Raw genomic sequence first — 17,760 nt, 5'->3', positions numbered from 1 at the left:
GGTGGGATGGATTATCTCAATATAGCAGATGTGCCCACTACCACACATTTGGACTGATTTGTGACCACTGTTTGGGAGGGATGGTTATATTGTGTATCTGGAATGAATTTTAGGTCTCTACGTCCATCCCATGGGGAATGGGAGCAGTAACAAAGGTGTTGCGTTTATATTTTTGTTCAGTGTAGATGGACCATGACAGTCTCAAAACAACATTTCTCCATATTTAATTTTAGGCTAATGTTGATTGTCCAATAATGCGTATTCAAATACAAATAGCCTTCAACAGATCGTTCTGCAGTCAAAACTCCAGTTCTCCAAACTGAATATTAAAAAAGCGTAGCTCTAACAACAAGATAATGGTTCTCATTGACTCTCAATAATCCACATTTTTTTAAGACGCGTGGGGTGGGGGATTCTTTCAAGTAAAAAAAAGCTTTTCCTGTAGATGTCAGCAGCACTACAATAATGAAATCCAAGCACAGAGGGTCTCTGTATTGCTCTTGGGAGTGCTGTTGCGCTACAGACAGCGCTACACTGAATCTTACAAACGCTGTTGTTTGCAATCATGTGGAAATCATCTCACGATGGTGGAGCTGCTCGGGATAGAAGTAACAATGCAGATGAATGGTCAAATAATAAGTTAAAGAAAGATGAACCTGATTTCATCATCATTTCAACTGCTGTAACAAAAGAATTTGCCACATCTCAGATAAAGTATTTTTCAATTATTCACTCATATTTGTTCATGCTGAATATGTACATTAGCCAAAATATTGAACAGATAAGAGAGATGCGGCAGTCTGTGTAAAATGATACACCTGTAAATCAGACGGTGTTACAGTGTAACAACACATAACACAGAAACACACACACTAATAGAGACATTAGTTTAGGTAATACAATGAGAGTAAATAAAAATACTGAACATATTTCAGTGGCTGATTGAGTTCTCATCATTTTTTTCATGCTTACAAAAACTATAAAACTATAGTTTTATATATAGTTGAAGCTTTCTATTTTAATTGTTTATCCATTCATCGGAGCTTATCCACTATTCATTGCTTCTAGCAGACTAATCTTAATGATGCATTGGTGTTGTCTTGACATAGGCTGTCCAGCTTCATTGGAGGATTGCACTGGACCATTGGTTCAGTACAGGAGGCAGGACTGACAGTAGGCACCAATCTTGAACAAGGGCTTAAAAAAGAACATGCTGAAAGAGTTACAGTGACATAAAAAGACAGAGGGGGAATACTGTGGCCTGTAACGATACTCCTAGAACACAAACACGTTTTGTAACTTACTCAGCACACTAAACATAGTCTTGGTCAGGTATCAAAAAGTGTGATTCAGATCCTTTCATGTCATGGATTTCCTCAACAAAGCCTGCTCATAAGATGCTGGTTACAGTTATGTAATGTATTTCCCAAAATATTGAATTTATCAGAACTAATTTTCTATGAAGTCTACATTGAAGACAAAGCTATTGACTGTAAGTAATTAATGCAACAACACTGAGACTGCTAAGCAGGAAAGATCTAGTGCTGCTTAAAATGAAAGTGAAGTTTACAGAATGGCATACAGTTGATATGTAGTATGAATATAACTGAAAATTAATCTGACTAAAAAGCAAAACAGCTATATATTTAAAAAGTAAACAAAAACAAAGACTTAATAACAACCAATGCAGATGAAATTATAAGAAAAAAATAAGAAAAACTGGACTTATTTAGAGCATGCTAAAACAGCACAACAGTACAACGTAACAACAACAACAACAATAACAATAATAATAATAATAATAGTGCCATTTATTGGTATGATGTAAGAGCCACTAAGAGTTGAAGGATCACTGTGTATAACAGAAATTGTTACAGAGAGAGCTCTGTGGACTTTAAGTGACTGGGTGCTGAGAGGACAGAAGTGCCTTGGTCAATTTGGCTCAATTAAAGAAACTAAATGAAACAGAATGACAGCAGACCGCGGAGAGCAAGAAAGGACAGCAAGTGATTGACAGAGACAGACTTCTACAGCAGCTGAGCCTCAGCTCAGATACAGTACAAAGGTTATAGCTATTAATACACCAGGACACATACAAACACACACATAATGTGACACATTTAATTTAATTGATGTCACTTCTGGTTCATGACGCTGCTCAAGTCAGCATTGCTCAGTTTACTCTCACCCTTTAACTTTGCTTTGCATTAATGTGAATAATCTGAAACCCCATGATATCCATTTTACTGTCAAGGAATCCATGTCAGTGGTTCGACCTTCAGCTACTCCAATATGAGCAATGTGACACGGGTAAGAGCACACTATGTACATATTGGGTGGTTGTGAATGACAAGAGCACTGAGGGAGAAGCTACTGTTACACTGAAGATAGCAGAAGAGTATTCTGGAGCTACAACTATGGGATGTCTCTGAGTGTCACAGCTGGGTTGACACTGCATTTTTGAAGAATCAGTGCAGGCGTGACCAGTGACAAACGCACAGTCTCACAGTCACATGGCAGGAAACCAGGAAGGAGAGAACTTCTTCAACAGAAGCTCACTCAGCTCTGAACTAAAGCTGTGAATGGAGAACAGCAAACTTCCCTGACTCAGTAGAAGTGCCTGCTGGACTGAAGAATTTTAGGGCTGGATTTCATGGGTTGTCAAACGCCAGTTGTCAATTCATTCATACATACCCCTGGAAGTAAATACTAACGTCACAGCAGCTAACATTAGTGGACTTTTATCACACCCCTAAGCAACAGTGGATTTCTGGAGGATCAATCATCATTAATAATCATGCTCCAATGGATCTAATCTTTGAAAACTGCAGTTTGTTTCCCTAAATTCAGTGACTTTATTGTGCATTTGCATTTGTCTGGTCATTGCTACTATCTCCTGGACTACATAAGATGGTGAATTCTTCTTGTTTCTTCTTGAATTCTTCTGCAAATGTAATGTGTGGTTAGCGTTACATGCATTCTGTAGAGGATTACAGATTCATCACATGAAACAGTGAACACTGTTGGGTCTGAGGTGGATAATCTGCACAAACACAGCGAGCAGCAGGTGGCTTTTGTATATTGTTTGAAATTCAGTCAGCATTTTGGTCCAAATGTTCCTCAGCACAGTCCTTGTAGTCCTGACAGACCTGGCAGCCAGGTTTATGGGTACCACCTTGTTCCGGCGGCACTTCCACCTGTTGTTGTCAGCACTGGTGATGTTCGGTCCCATGCTGAGTCTTTGGGTGTCTCACCACAGCATCTTTGCCAAGAAGAATCACTTCCTCTACAGGTGAGACTGCTTCCTGTTACACTTCCTGTCAACTTTGTTCTGTCCTGATATTTAATATTTCATATTCAGTCGATATAATTTCTTCTTCCATCACGTCCTGTCTCCACTGCTCTCATCTCTGTTCTCCTTCTTCCAGGATGTTCTTGCACTCTGGTTGGGGTTGGACCTGCATCTTTGTTGGCTCTTTTGTTTTCCTCCTCTCCTTTTCCGTCCGTCGTTCCCTGTCTCTCTCCATCCGCCACCTCTCACGGCTTGCGGTGGCCGGTGGACTATGGCTTGGTTTTTGCAAACTCTTGGACCTCCTGGAGAATGCCACAGGAAGCTGCTATGAACCTTTAGAAGCTGGAACAGTGGTCACAAATGGCCAGACTCTGCTGGTGCTGCGAGAGGGGGAGAGCAAGTCTGAGTGTCTGAAAGCTGGAATGCTGTGGAGGGGATATGAGGTTTCTGAAGACATTTTCCTTCTCTGCCTTTGCTGCCTGCTGCTGGTAGAGGAAACAGCTGTGTTTGGACCTTATTTGAGCCTTGGGGGAATCTCAGATGCCCCACTGAGAATCCTCTTTCTGTTCTGTGTTCTTCTGCTCTGGCTCTGGATCTTCTTGTTGCTCTGTCTCTTAGCTTACTTTCCTCAGTTCCCCACCCAGCTGCTGGGGGGTGCTCTTGGCTGTCTCAGCTGGAGAGGACTATATCAGGGCTGGTACCGCCTGGGGCCCAGCTGGTACTGCCCCGGGAGGCCTGGTTTGGGACTACTTAACATAAAGGCTGTCGGTAATGACGTGGAGGATGCACAACTGAAACAACCAAATCACGATCACTGCAATTAACTTAAAAAACAAACAAACAAACATTTGAGAACTAACTGTAAAATAAATTGAATTCCAAACAAACAGATGTACAGTGTGGGTTATCAGACCTCTTAATTCTTTCATGTCAAATATGTTTATTTACCTTTTCTGTTACATACAACCGATGATTCACATCTGCTCTTCCTTTGAAAGCTAGAATTGTGTGACAGCCAAATCAACCCAGCACTGGAAAGACAAATGGAGAACACAGAAGCAGATTTACAGAGACATTAATTTGGTCGAGTTTGCTCACTTTCTGTTTTGTCCAGATTTTTTGCTGTGGACTTCAAGGCAATGAAGAAGTGCCAAAAGCTACAGTCCTGTCACTTGTAGCCAGAGGTGGCAAAATATAGACATTCTGTTCTAAAGCAGAAGTGCAGTTCTTTATCATAGCGAGACTATCTCTGCACTCTGTTACATATTCCATATGTACGGGGTATGACCCCCATTGGCCGTGGCGTTACACCCCGTACATATGGAATATGTAATGAAGTGGAGAGATAGTCTCTCACTCAGAGATGTTACAATGTAACCGTACAATAATTGCATTAAAAAAATACTCCAGTAAAAGTTGAAGAGTAGTGATTAAACTTCTTTACTCAAGTACAAGAGAAAAAGAAAGTGAAAAGCAGCTCCTTGAAGGACAATTCTACTAACCATTTTTATGCATAGATAACTGGACCTGCCGCTATATTAATATAATATTAAAATGATATTAGTACATGAGAATACACATATTAGTCAAATCTAAATTCTAATGAATGCACCCAGCTTGAATCTGTTGTTTAGGACACAATAAGTAAAATATTTTTTTCTTTTAAAGAATGTAAAGTGAGATTTGGCAAGTGGGGGAACACTAAGATCTGTTGTACTGGCTCAACGTGGGGAAAATGCTAACACTCACAATAATTTCGAATGTAAGCTTGAGCATTAGTAGACAAATTGTGATCAGCTTAGCTGCTGCTCTTTGTGGATTTAAACGGCTGACTTCAACATGTGTTTCACAGCCATCTCGGTGGAGTTTCATTTCTTACACTAACAGTATACTGGATGTTGCCTTTATACTAGACAGGTGGATGAATTCATTCAGTGAATGAATCTAAGCATCATCAGCTTAAATGCAAATCCATCATCTACACTACATGTAACCTAACACTGACAACTACAGCCACTGAGTATCAGGCTAACACAGTGTTTTACTGTAAATTCACCAGATTGATGCAAGCTAACCTGTTTATCCTGCACATAACTACCCTGAATGTTCATGAAACATTTGATGAACACATAATTAGTGCATGGTACAGTAGTACCATTTGCTCCAGTTCTTCTTGTTCTTGTCCCCACGCTTTGTCAGATGCTGACCAAGTCTGTAGGGGCTACTTTGGGGTTTAAAGTTAAAAAATCAGGCTGTGAGACCACGCGTGGAAATATCATAAACAAACATAAAGTACCTGCAAAGCTGTGTGCCATGGGTCCTTGATGTCATATATACTGTTTTGTATATTTTGTTTTTCAGGACATTTCACAGTATAAAAAATAAATATTTTATCAAAATACATCATATACTGATAAAATATGGGATTCAAAATGATAAAATCACAGATAACCTTTGAATATTATTTTGTGTGCAGTTTGTTACAGAATGTGTCGCTAGACAAAGCTCCAGCTGACATTTTTTTTTTCGGGGAGATAAAAGAAAGAGCGTTAACTTCACTCAGAGATGGAGAAAGATGTAAGAAAAGAAAGGACAGGAGAGGAAGACGAGAGGTTATGTTTATGGGTAAGAACTGCTCAGTGAAACATGGTAAATTCCAGTCTGTGTTTTTGGTGATGTTTGTCGAGCTGATAGAAATGTTGTTGAAAAATTATGTTGTGTAGAAATGTTACACTCTTTGTGCTCATTTCTCTTTAGCGCAAGCTAGATCCTGACTACAATATCACTGGTGTCGCCCACTTTTATACTTTTATACTTTAATAATCGCTATAAATGATACAGTTGAACCTAAAGTAAGGAGCCTGTTTTGAAGACGTAAGGAGTAGGTAGTATAGATATTTGTGTTAAAATGTAGGGAGTAAAAGTGTAAAGAATTTTAAAAAAAAATGAATACTCAAATGAAGTACAGATACCTGAAAATTCTACTTAAGTAGAGGAACAAAGTATTTGTAGGCTACTTGTTTGTTATTTTTAACAAGTAGAATAGTATAAACATGAACAGTAGCAGTAAATCAGACCAGATGACCAAGCAAACTTTAAACCAAGCCATTTTTACAGGGAATGTTTTTCACTGGAAGAAAGTCTAGTCTCACTAACATCTGGCTGTTAGTGAGAGTTCATAGTTCATAGTTCCGAATTCCATGACTTTATTTCTCCTGCTGACAGTTTTTTTTTATCTTGTGCTCATTTAATAGATATAACTTCTATTTGATTTTAACTTGTGCTAATGCATGATCACTTTATCTAAAATATATTTAATAGTCTTTGATGGGAGTGAAAAAGGGAAAGAACTGTCAAAATAACTTGACTTGGTGTGAAGGCTTAAATACAACATTCAGACTGTTGGAGGTCAAAACAAGCTTACGTGAGGCAATTTAAAGTCAAAGCTCAGTATAACCAAAGCCAAAGGAATCAGGCAGGTGAACAAAAAACGATGGCACAAAGCATCGTCTGGAATAGGGTTACGGGGCTCCGTAGGCCTTGGGAGAGAGCTCCGGGGAAAGAATCTGGTGATCAGGCCTTGGCCCTTAGGGTGTAACCGGTTTCTGCTTCACTCTGCTCTAACAGGCCAGCCCAAATAAACTGCTCCACTCTGCATAGGGGTGCAGGGTGGATAAAGAAATCACAATTTTTATTCAGAGTGCCAGTAGATTTTCTTTGTGTACAGGCTGTAATCACCTGCTCTGGTGTTTACTGCTCTTTGTAGGTTTATGTATATGTATCTGTTTAAAATTATACTAAGGCTTAGGATTCACCCCTATTCATTGTTAGAGGTGTGCAAAATTCTTACACTTGCTCGCTGATAATTTCGCAATTAGCCCTTCAAAAGTGGTTAATACTGGGTCAAAAAACAAGACAGAAGAGAGAGATTAAGGCGATTGAGGCCTCCAACTGTGGATCCAAAACAAATGGCAACCTCGGGAGCCAACTCTTATATTCCTCTAGTTAAGTTTCCTTGTACAGAGGGTACATTTCTTTTCTACTTTTTTCTAACTGGCCCACCTTGTGTGACTCACAGGTGTCCTGACATATGTAAGATTTATTTATATTATGCTTTTCAAGAACAAAATGCACCTATACAGTTCATGGATGTAGCAACCCAGCAAACTACTATTTATTGATGACTTATCACACCACCCTCTAGTCCAAATACGGTTACCAACACTACTGTAGCCATATTGGTAACATTATGACTTAAAGTGAGTAATATCGATGTTTCTTCGCCCATCTTCTGTATACAATAAATAGTTTAAGAAGACAACTGAATGTTTTCTTAACTTATAACAGCATTTTTATTATTGCTGTATATTTTAATACTTTCCTTCCAGTATTGGCTGTAAAGACAAACTCAAGAGACATTTTTCCACCTTAATTCATTTTATTGATAAAACATCTCCAGAAAGAAAATATATACAAAACTTCAGCCATCAAAGAGCAGTTGATGGCTGCCTCGAAGTCTGACATCAAATCAGCCGTTAAAGTCCTCACACAGTTTTCACAGCACTCGAACATGTTGGGAGTTTGTCTCGTTCATCTAGCACATAGAAAGATTGTGAGCTTCTTGTTTGAAAAACAGATAACGTTTCCAATTGATGTGTTTTTCTGTAGGGTGTAAACTCAGTTTTCAACTCTTCCTAAATGAGTTCAATAATCTATCAGAAATTTTTCTAAAAGACAGGAATTCCTTCATTTAAAAAAAAAAAAAAAAAAAAGATGAGAAGGATCGATGCTGTGTATGTACAAAGCAATTCTAATGATCATCCTGGACTCACAGGAAGTACATGACAAAAGACAATAAAGGCATGGTTTTCATTTTTGTTTGCAGATGTCAATCTCAACGTTGCTGAATGTGCATCTGCTGGTCATTCCATCACCAAATAACTACAGTTGGTTCCTCAGTGGCATAATTCAGTGGTGGTGGATGACACTCAAGTCTGCAGTACTACAGCTTCTGAGCGCTGGTCAGCTGCAGCACCTCAGATGGTATAAACTACAGAGCACTGAATAATGACTGACCTGCTGTTTGTTGCTAACATGCTAACTGTTACAGCCAAGTCTGTGAATATTTTAGGTGTTTAAAGAGGAACGTGTTTGTATTATCAGTCTTAGTGAGAACTGACACAGGAAATGAAAGCTGGCCACTAGAAGGTGTCAGTGTGTTGTTAAGATTTTGGGGATAAAAAACCAAAAACGTTTTTTAAAAATGAAAAATTTCAGGGGGGGTGGGGGACATTATCAAGAGAATGAGGGGATGGGGGAGTCAACAGAGTCCAGAGCCTCCCAGTGACAATTCATCATGGCATCGTAGAGCTCCTCACTGCGCTGCATGAAATCTTTGTTCCACAGGTCGACGTCACACTCGGGAATGGGCTCTAGAAAAAAGAAACCACAATGCAAATCCCCACTCTGTGAGTGTCTCCGACATTTCTCTGGATAGATTTTTTCCCCTAATGTTATGTGACTCAGCCTTACCTTCTGCATTATCCTCATCTATGTCTTCAGCCTCCACATGGCTCTGCTGCAGAATGACATCAGGGATTAGAACTACTTTCTCAAACATGGAAATAAATCTGAAAACTGCCTGGATGTGATAATACATGGCACTAATTAACACAACGTGGCAAAGACCAAGGAACTGATCGTGGACTTCAGGAAGACCAGGAAACACTTGACCCCTGTTTCAATCCAGGGGGTCAGTGTTGACATTGTGGAGGACTATAAATACCTTGGAGTACACATTGACAATAAACTGGACTGGGCTAAAAACACCACAGCACTTTACAGGAAGGGCCAGAGTCGTCTCTATTTTTTGAGGCGACTGAGGTCCTTCAACATCTGCCAGAAAATGCTGAGGATTTTCTATGAGTCTGTGGTGGCCAGTGCGATCCTCTATGCTGTTGCATGCTGGGGGAGCAGGCTGAGGGTCGCAGATGCCAACAGACTTAATAAACTGATCCGTAAGGCCAGCAATGTTGTGGGGATGGAGCTGGACTCCCTCAAGGTGGTGTCGGAGAGGCGGATGCTGTCCAAGATAAAGACAATGTTGGATAACACCTCCCACCCACTCCATGACATGTTGGTCAGTCACAGGAGCTCGTTCAGTGAGAGACTGAGATTACCGAAAAGCACCACTGAACGACACAGGAAATCATTCCTGCCTGTGGCCATCTCCCTGTACAACGCATCCACTTAACACACTGTTTGCTGCTACAACTACACATGTTTCTTTTCCAAATATTTATTTATAAGTAAAAAAAAATAATAATAATAATTTCCCCCAGGGATCAATAAAGTATTCTGATTCTGATTCTGAATATAAACACGGACAATGTGTCAGCTGTGCTATGTGTACTGGGTGTATACAGTGAACATGTTTCAGTGAACATTTTCACTTGGCAGTGACAACAGTTTGCAGTCAGTTAACTCAGCAGTGTCACTTGTCCTGTCTACACTGAAGCTGCTTTGTTCAATTGGCCCATTCTGGGTAAAGAGAGCTGGTGTTTGGATGAATTACTTGTGAGCATTCTATATAACATGATAAATGATGTAAATGAGAATCTTAAACTTTTGGAAGGAAGCTGATTGTTCTTTAGCAAAGGTTAGCAGTTTCTCACGCTAAAAGTCATTTTGCTAAGCTTTGCTAACTTCCTGAAATGTCAGGGTTCCTTTAAGCACTGGTGTGAAAGTGTTCCCCTTACCTCTACGGCTCCTGACATGTCTGTGGACATTGGTGGCATCCCCATGGGAGGTGGTGGCATCATGTGACCTGGTGGTGGGTATCCATAGGCTCCGTAACCGTAGTTGTAGCCACTGTTGTAGCCGCTGCCATAGCCGCTGTTGTAGCCGGTACTGTTGTAGCCACCATACTGGTCGTAGCCCCCCCACTGAGAATAGTAACCCTGGCTTCCACCACTATGGCTGCCATAGTAACCAGACTGAGTCTGGTTGTAGTTGCTCTGGTAATTCTGGCCCTGGCCCCCGTGGTAGCTGCTCATCTTCTGGCTGTAAAACGACAAAAAGAACAATTTTTGGTTTGTTTGAAGGTTATCTGATGAAAGATCTTCATGAATGAACATGTCTCAGAGGAGCCTGGATGGATTTAAAGGTGTAGACATATGCTGAAACAGTAAACTGGACTATACTTTTGTTACAGACAAATCAAATATAAATCAGTCATATGGTAATGGTAGAAAGTACACCTAAGTAAGCTTTTGGATATCTATATAATAAACCTAACCGGGTCCTTAGCAGGTGTTAAAGTTTAGGTAAACACTACATCAAACCAGTAACACATGGCATACTGCATCATGTCAGTTAGCAAAAACAGAGCCAAAATACTGGTGGTGGTCAGAGGGCCCGGTGGCGCCAGTGTCCGGCAGCCTCGCCTCTGTCAGTACGTCCCAGGGCAGCTGTGGCTACAATGTAGCTTGCCATCGCCAGTGTGTGAATGTGTGTGTGAATGGGTGGATGACTGAATGTAGTGTGAAGCGCTTTGGGGTCCTTAGGGACTAGAAAAGCGCTATACAAATACAGGCCATTTACCAAAATGCAGGTCTGGACTTTGACTGGTCCCCTCCTGGGAAGATGTCTTGAATATTTTAAACTTGTGAATAATCTTTGTCACTGGAGAATGACTGACTTCAGAATGTTTTGAAGTGGCCTTCTAACCTTTCCCAGACTGATGCGCAACAATAACTGCTTCCCTAAGACCTTCTTAGCTTTGTGTTAAAACACACATGAACTCTCCAGACCAGCAAACTGCCAAAACATCTGCTTTTACAGAGGTGGTCACACTTAACTACATCTATTTGATTATTATCATAGTTCTTTGTAAATTATGAGAGTATAATATATTGTTGGTCATCTCAGGTTGCATTTACTCATTTTAAGACTTGCTATTATGTTATTATGTCCTAAATCTTGAAATTGAAAGAGGGTCTACTTTCATTTTACATGACTGTATTTTTCCAGTCAGGCTGACTTTGAGGCAGATTGAATTTTAAAGTGTGAATTTTAGTTCAGTCTTTTGGTTACTAAAAGACTATCAAATAAGACCTGATAATAATAAAAACCCCAGGTTTCTCTTTCTCTTGTCCTGCTAGCCCTCAGTGAAGCCTTCACCAGCACTGACCCTGTGCTACAATCATCCTAGGCTCTGGTCACTCACCTCTTTTCCCTCTCTATGGTTATAAAGCACTCTGCATTTAACAATTGGTCATTATTAAACTCTGACTCTCTTATTCAGAGTGTTTTTTATCCCACCTCCCACTGCTTTTCTCTGTCCTCTCAGTCTAACCGACTGTAGTAGATGGCCCTCCCTGAGCTTGGTTCTGCCAGAGTTCTCCTTCCTCCTTCCTGTTAAAAAGGTTTTTTTTCCTTTCCATCATCAAGTGCTTGCTCATAGGCCATCACATGAATGTTGGGGTGTTCCTCTCCATTATTGTAGAATCTTTGCCTACCAATATACAATCACTTGTGGTGAGTTTTGTTGTGGTTTGGCGCCAAGTAAATAAAACTGAGTTCAGGTGAATCCAAATTCCTCCGTCCTATTTTCTTTGGCACTTTCTCTATTCTATTCTCTCTTATCCTTGTCTGGGTCTTACCTCTTTGCAACAGCAATACTGAGCCTGAGTGGCTTTCCTCCCAGCATTGTACCCTGGCACTCCTCGATCGCCTTCTTCTGCTCGCTCTCCTCTCCAAACTTGACAAAGCCATAGCCTCTGCAAGTCAGAGAACAGTTACGCCTCCTTTGCACCGCCAACGCACACTCCATACTTGGCATTTAATAGCCACTTATAATGAGAAACAGAATATAATGGGTATTATTATGGTAGAACTGAAACTTGTTGTTTTACTTTTAACATGAGGTAGCATCACTTGAATTGTGAGTTGCTCTTGCTTAGCCTATATGGGGAAAACAATAGTTTTAGCATTAAGACGGCAAGAAAACATTTCTTCAGCCTTTTTTTTTCCGAAAATAGATGAAGATGCACTGATGGTCAACGTCCATAGCACTGCTATCCAAATCATTATTATAGCACAGAAAACAGAAAAAAAAAATTACAGTATACTCTTACAACATTCATACAAGAAGGCAATACATCATACTATAGGAAGAAATACAAAATTCACAGTCAAACAGAATAATACTGCTGCTGCTGTCACGTGCACCTCAATGAGCTGACGTACCTTGAGTATCCATACTGGTCGGTGACTACTTTGGCTCCTTTGCATGAAGGGTACTTCTTAAAAACTTGATGCAGCTGGAAGTCATCTATCTCAGAAGCCAAGTCGCCCACGAAAACTGAGAACTCTGGCCTGAGAGAAGCAAGATCAAATATTCTTACTCAGTATGATAGACTGATATACTGATATGTTGACTGCTTTAGCCCACATCCCACTTAATAAGGACTGTTATGCAAGTTATCCTTCGTATTTAAACAGGAAGTGTATTGGAGTGTAACTTTGTTCAGTTTTAGATCATAAAATTGTAATTGCCCATTTCCTACCTATAATACAATCTGGACCCCCTCCCATGATGCATGTCACCCTCAGCTTTCACTGTTTATACAATGAGGGCCAGAAGTTTATGGACAACATTTCTTTGGTCACGTTGCTTCTACACATCACCACAGTGGATTTTAAATTAAGCAATCAAAATGTGATTGACGTGGAGGCTTTCAGCTTTAATTCGAGGTGTTCAAGTGAAGTGTTGTGTTAATCGCTTATGAATTACAACCATTTTACTATATACCTATAGTATCAATTTTAAAATCCTAGATGACTTCCTTCTTGAGTTATTGCATTCACCAGATTTTTTGACCTCAAGGTCAAGGTCAGAGGGCTTAATTTGAAACTCCTACGGTGCTTCGTTCTCAGGGTGGGTGGCCCATGTTGCCCGCCCACCTGGCAAGGTGATGGCAACACCCCAGCAGCCTTTTATGGCTGAGGGTAAAACAAAATAAATCAATAGAAAACTGTTATTGTCCAAAAATGTATGGACCTGTATGCCACTGCTGCATGTCATTAACTTCTATCTTCTCTCTGTTCTCATTTATTTTTTGCCCCGATTGCCGTCCGTTGTTTTCGTTCCTCTTTTCTGTGCCGTCTCTTCCTCCAGCTAGGCAAGTTAGCTGGAGGAACTAAATTCTACAGAAAACTGCCTCCAAAAGTTTGGCGTTATGTAGCAAACAAAGACTGAATGGAAGTAAAGCCTTACCCTGCTTCTGGCCGTTTCCCATAGGTGGCATAGTTTAGCTTAAACTTCCGGGGCTGCACAAAGGAAGAGAAAGAACACACACTAAGCTAGGCAGACACACCAAAGACATGTAGTATAGCACTGATATTGCTGGAAATAAAAAGTGGAGTTACTATGGTTGTTATTTGGGTTTACATACCTCCACCACCCAGACCAGCCTTTAGCCCATTCCTCAGTTAGTTCCTACCAGAGACTCTATTCACCAGCTTCAAACAAAGTACATTCATGTACAAGCCTCTTAGCCACCTTCAGCAGCAGATACAGCCCAGTGAACAGGGGAGCCCAGTAGCTTGGCCAGCCCACGGGGCCAAAAGCATTTCAAACCAAGGAGCAAGCAGCTAAAGCTCACAACTTCCCAAACCACTTGGAACTGAAATTTGAAAGATGGGATGCCTTTTTTTGTCTTGCATCACCAGACTTAACTGGACCAGCCGTCTCTGCAGTTAGTATGAGACAGCTGCACTTAACATGATGTTTAACTAGTTTTGCTTCTTGATAAAACTGGTTTAAACTGACAGGGAAATCCTCACAGTGACAGCACTAAGAGCAACAAAAATCTGGTGTGTTCACAGAGACAATAACAACAGGATGTTAAACTGACTCCTAAGCACCTAACACTGTGTTTCTGTCCTAACAAAGCAGGACCAAGACTAGTTGAGCTCCACTATCCACAGATCAACAGTTAAGTACTGTTTGATAATTCTACTGAAAAAGGAAGGCGGTATTACATGTCAACAATATTTTTGTATTTATGATGAAATAATAATGATGAATAATATATGTGAGTAAATATCAACTGCACTACAGAACTGACCGGGTTTGATCCAGGAACCAGTTTCCCGTTGAGTCTCTGGACACACCGCTCCACACTCGCTTCATCTGCCAGCTCCACAAAACAGTATCCTGCTGAACCGCTGCACAAGAGAACAGAACCGGTAGCTACTTTTAGTGTTGAACGAGAAAGAGGCGGGAAAAACGCAGACAGATCAGGCATAACATTATGACCACTAACATATGAAGTGAATAGCACTCATTATCTTTTCATCATGGCACCTGTTGGTGGGTGATATATTAGGGAGCCACTGAACATTTTGTCCTCAAAGTTGATGTGTTACAAGCAGGAGAAATGGGCAACGCTTAGAAATTGAGAGAGTGGAGTAATGCTTTGTGCGATATTCTTCGGGGAAACTTTGGGTCCTGCCATCCATGTGAATGTCTCTTTGACACTTGCCGCCTATCTAATGAGTGCTGCAGACCGTGTGCAACCTTTCATGGTAACTCTTTTTCCTGATGGCTGTGTGGCTATTTCAGGAGGATAATGCGCCCTGATAACAGGAACACAGCAATGAATTTGAGGTGTTCACTTGGCTCCCAAATTCCCCAGATGTCAATCCAATCAAGCATCTGTGGGATGTGCTGGACAAACAAGTCTAAGTTCTGCAAGTTGTGAGGTGTGGCCTCCATCATTTAAAGGATCTGTTGGTAACATCTTGGTGCAGATACCACAGCAGAACTTCAGTGGTCTAGCGGAGTTAATACATATACATTTAGGCTGATGCATATATCCTACCCTGTTATCCTGTGAGTGATGATCTTGACCCCAAATGGAGACTCTCCCATAGCACTAAAGGCCTGTTTGATGAAGTTCTCATCCATATATGGGTCGAGCTACACACAAATACAAAGAAACATCATATGCACCACATTAGGTTCTGTGCAATATAATACAATGCATGTTTATGATTTACTGTATGTTATTACGCAGTAATACAGTACAATGCAACAAAGCATGGCTCTTTGTTCTAAGGCTACGTTCACACTTTAGGCGAAAGCGCATCAAATGCGACTTTTTTGACCCTATGCGACCCATATCCGATCATGGTATGACAGTGTGAACGGCACAAATCCGATATTTTCAAATCCGATCTGGGTCACTCTCGTATGTGGTGCTGAATCCGATACATATCTGATGTTTTAGAAAGCGACTGCTGTTTGAACGGTCATGTCGCATTAAATCCATCTTTTACGTCACTGACACAAGACAGACGCCAATTATCAGCGCCAGAGAAGACATGTGAACGCTTCCTGCCCATCCAGTGTAGAGGTCAGTGAAACTGTTGGGAAGACAACGTGAACATTTTATTTGTATAATCTGCAGATTCTGATAGAAATCTGCAACTATCCTTTGAAGCACCGCTCCTCTCTAAAACAGCGATAAGGATCATTATTAGGCCAAATGTAAATAACAAAATAACTTTATAACTTAAAGCAAAATTGGGAAACGTAAAGCCGGAAACAAGTCTTTACATTAAGGGCCATCAGTCAAACAATACTGTTTGCTCTGGGTCTAAACAGAGCGCGTTGTGTGTGACGTCTTCTTTTGCGCACGCGGGCCGCTTTGAGGGTTCACACTAGAGCGCGTTTGCTGTCACTTTTTATTTGTAGTGTGAACAAGCAGACAAAAAAAAATCAGATTTGATCAAAAAATCGGAATTGAGCATCAAGACCTGCAGTGTGAACGTAGCCTAACTGATACTTGTTTCTACTACAGAAGCTACTACAGAATATTTAGTAAAAATAACCAAACGCACACAAATTAAACCTCATTTTAGCATTCCTATGTAATTAAGCGGTTTCGAAATCACATGAGAAAATGCACAACTAACATGACTGACAAAAAGCGACACATTTGGGATTTTGATGTCGCCCAAACCCACAGCAAAAGTCACAACGCACAACCAATAAAACTGATTAAACTTCCTATAATTTATAATCTTGATAATCTCTTCTGCTATTTGCACATTTTTTTTTACTGTAAATTTCCAAGTTAATTTGTAAATTTTTGTAGTAACCTGTAAATTGTAAATACTGTAAAACCTTTTTCTGTCATTTAATGGTCGGGCATTGCACAGCTACAAGCATTTCACCCCCATGTCATACTGTGTATGGTTGTGTGTGTGTGTGTGTGTGTGTGTGTGTGTGTGTGTGTGTGTGTGTGTGTGTGTGTGTGTGACAAATAAAATTTGAATTTGATCGATCATCTGTGTGTCTTTAGCACAGGCACAGCGCGCTTCCAGACCGAGGTTGTTTTTTTGTTTGGTTTTTTTTTCAAACTAAAAAAAAAAAAAAAATTGTCCTTTCGCTTAACCCTATACCAACTTTGAGTTTAGAGAATAATTTTGTGTGTGGCACTTTTTACGGCTTAATCTGTTAATCTTTGTTGGCGTTATATTTAAACTTTAATGATTAGCTCGCATCACTTGCTAAAGCTCGCCACAATACGAGGAGGAGCCTGGCCACAGACAATAACATTAGAGTTGTTTGATGACTTATCGTCGTTAATCGTTAATATGTGGTATTATTGAATTATGTTACACCAAATCTTTTCAAACTGTGTACACTGGAAGACAGTTTAGTCCAACATTTTACAAGTAGTAGGTTACCCTAACTCAACCTAGCTAGCAGTCGCCACACATAGCTAAGCTAAGATCACACACAGAAACATGGATTTCAAACATACATCACCCATCCAGAGACTCGTCTGTCTGTTGAACATCATGGATGCGAGATAAGATGGTAAGAGTATATATTCGTGGTACAAAAAGCAAATGTTTTGTTTAAAGTTATCTACACGGTCACACTGGACACGTCCATTCGTTGTTCCACTTCCGCCTTAGCCAGCAGACGTGTGCTCCGGTCTTTTCAAATTAAAAGTCTCACTCGAAACTATTGTAGCTGGCGTAGACCATAGGTCGAAATAGTCAGAATTGGGAAATAAGTCAAATTAATAATCACACAAATACATGTGCCTTGATTAATTTATATTGACATTTGGTAGCATTTCGAGGTCTACAAGGTGAAAATAAATATATCAAGGCGTCGGACATGTGTGATATGGACGCATTGCGCAGGCCAAAAGTTGGTCCTCATAAAAAAATATTGTCACACTTTCCTCGCTGGAATATTTTATATTTTATTTCCACAACTGTATTTATTACAAATCCGTCCGAGTTAACTTGACATGCAGCTTAAAAATAACCAGGTTCCACCGAGATTTGAACTCGGATCGCTGGATTCAGAGTCCAGAGTGCTAACCATTACACCATGGAACCACCACGCCTGAAACCACCGATGTATTCAAACACTTTGT

General features: G+C 40.3%; 2 protein-coding genes and 1 non-coding gene across 4 annotated transcripts; 1 reads left to right on the top strand and 2 right to left on the bottom strand.

Annotated features, from left to right (window-relative positions):
• Positions 1 to 2,000: 2,000 nt before the first annotated feature.
• fitm1l (fat storage inducing transmembrane protein 1, like) lies at positions 2,001 to 5,750 on the top strand. The gene is made up of 2 exons (XM_085388709.1): positions 2,001 to 3,292; positions 3,429 to 5,750. The coding sequence occupies exons 1-2, from the start codon at positions 3,114 to 3,116 to the stop codon at positions 4,114 to 4,116; spliced, it is 867 nt and encodes a 288-aa protein (XP_085244835.1). The 5' UTR covers positions 2,001 to 3,113; the 3' UTR covers positions 4,117 to 5,750.
• Positions 5,751 to 7,945: 2,195 nt separating this feature from the next.
• trnau1apb (tRNA selenocysteine 1 associated protein 1b) lies at positions 7,946 to 17,295 on the bottom strand. Of its 2 annotated transcripts, none has more exons than XM_085388706.1 (9): positions 17,131 to 17,295; positions 15,181 to 15,278; positions 14,425 to 14,524; positions 13,572 to 13,624; positions 12,542 to 12,670; positions 11,956 to 12,072; positions 10,051 to 10,354; positions 8,825 to 8,870; positions 7,946 to 8,724 (listed from the first exon to the last, which is right to left on the bottom strand). In XM_085388706.1, the coding sequence occupies exons 1-9, from the start codon at positions 17,167 to 17,169 to the stop codon at positions 8,588 to 8,590; spliced, it is 1,023 nt and encodes a 340-aa protein (XP_085244832.1). In that variant the 5' UTR covers positions 17,170 to 17,295; the 3' UTR covers positions 7,946 to 8,587. The 2 variants fall into 2 exon arrangements, with proteins under 2 accessions (XP_085244832.1, XP_085244834.1); XM_085388708.1 differs by having other exon boundaries at positions 8,825 to 8,867.
• A 355-nt stretch (positions 17,296 to 17,650) lies between these two features.
• On the bottom strand, positions 17,651 to 17,722 carry trnaq-cug (transfer RNA glutamine (anticodon CUG)). Its single transcript has one exon. It is a non-coding gene; the product is annotated as a tRNA-Gln (tRNA).
• Positions 17,723 to 17,760: the final 38 nt, after the last annotated feature.

The sequence above is a fragment of the Rhamphochromis longiceps genome, linkage group LG18, assembly GCF_057381845.1.
Source record: "Rhamphochromis longiceps isolate RC_006_pf linkage group LG18, R_longiceps_female_GT1.1, whole genome shotgun sequence".
NCBI lineage: Eukaryota > Metazoa > Chordata > Actinopteri > Cichliformes > Cichlidae > Rhamphochromis > Rhamphochromis longiceps.
The sequence above is the reverse complement of the archived record's forward strand: the minus strand, read 5'-3'. Positions and strand labels throughout refer to the sequence as shown.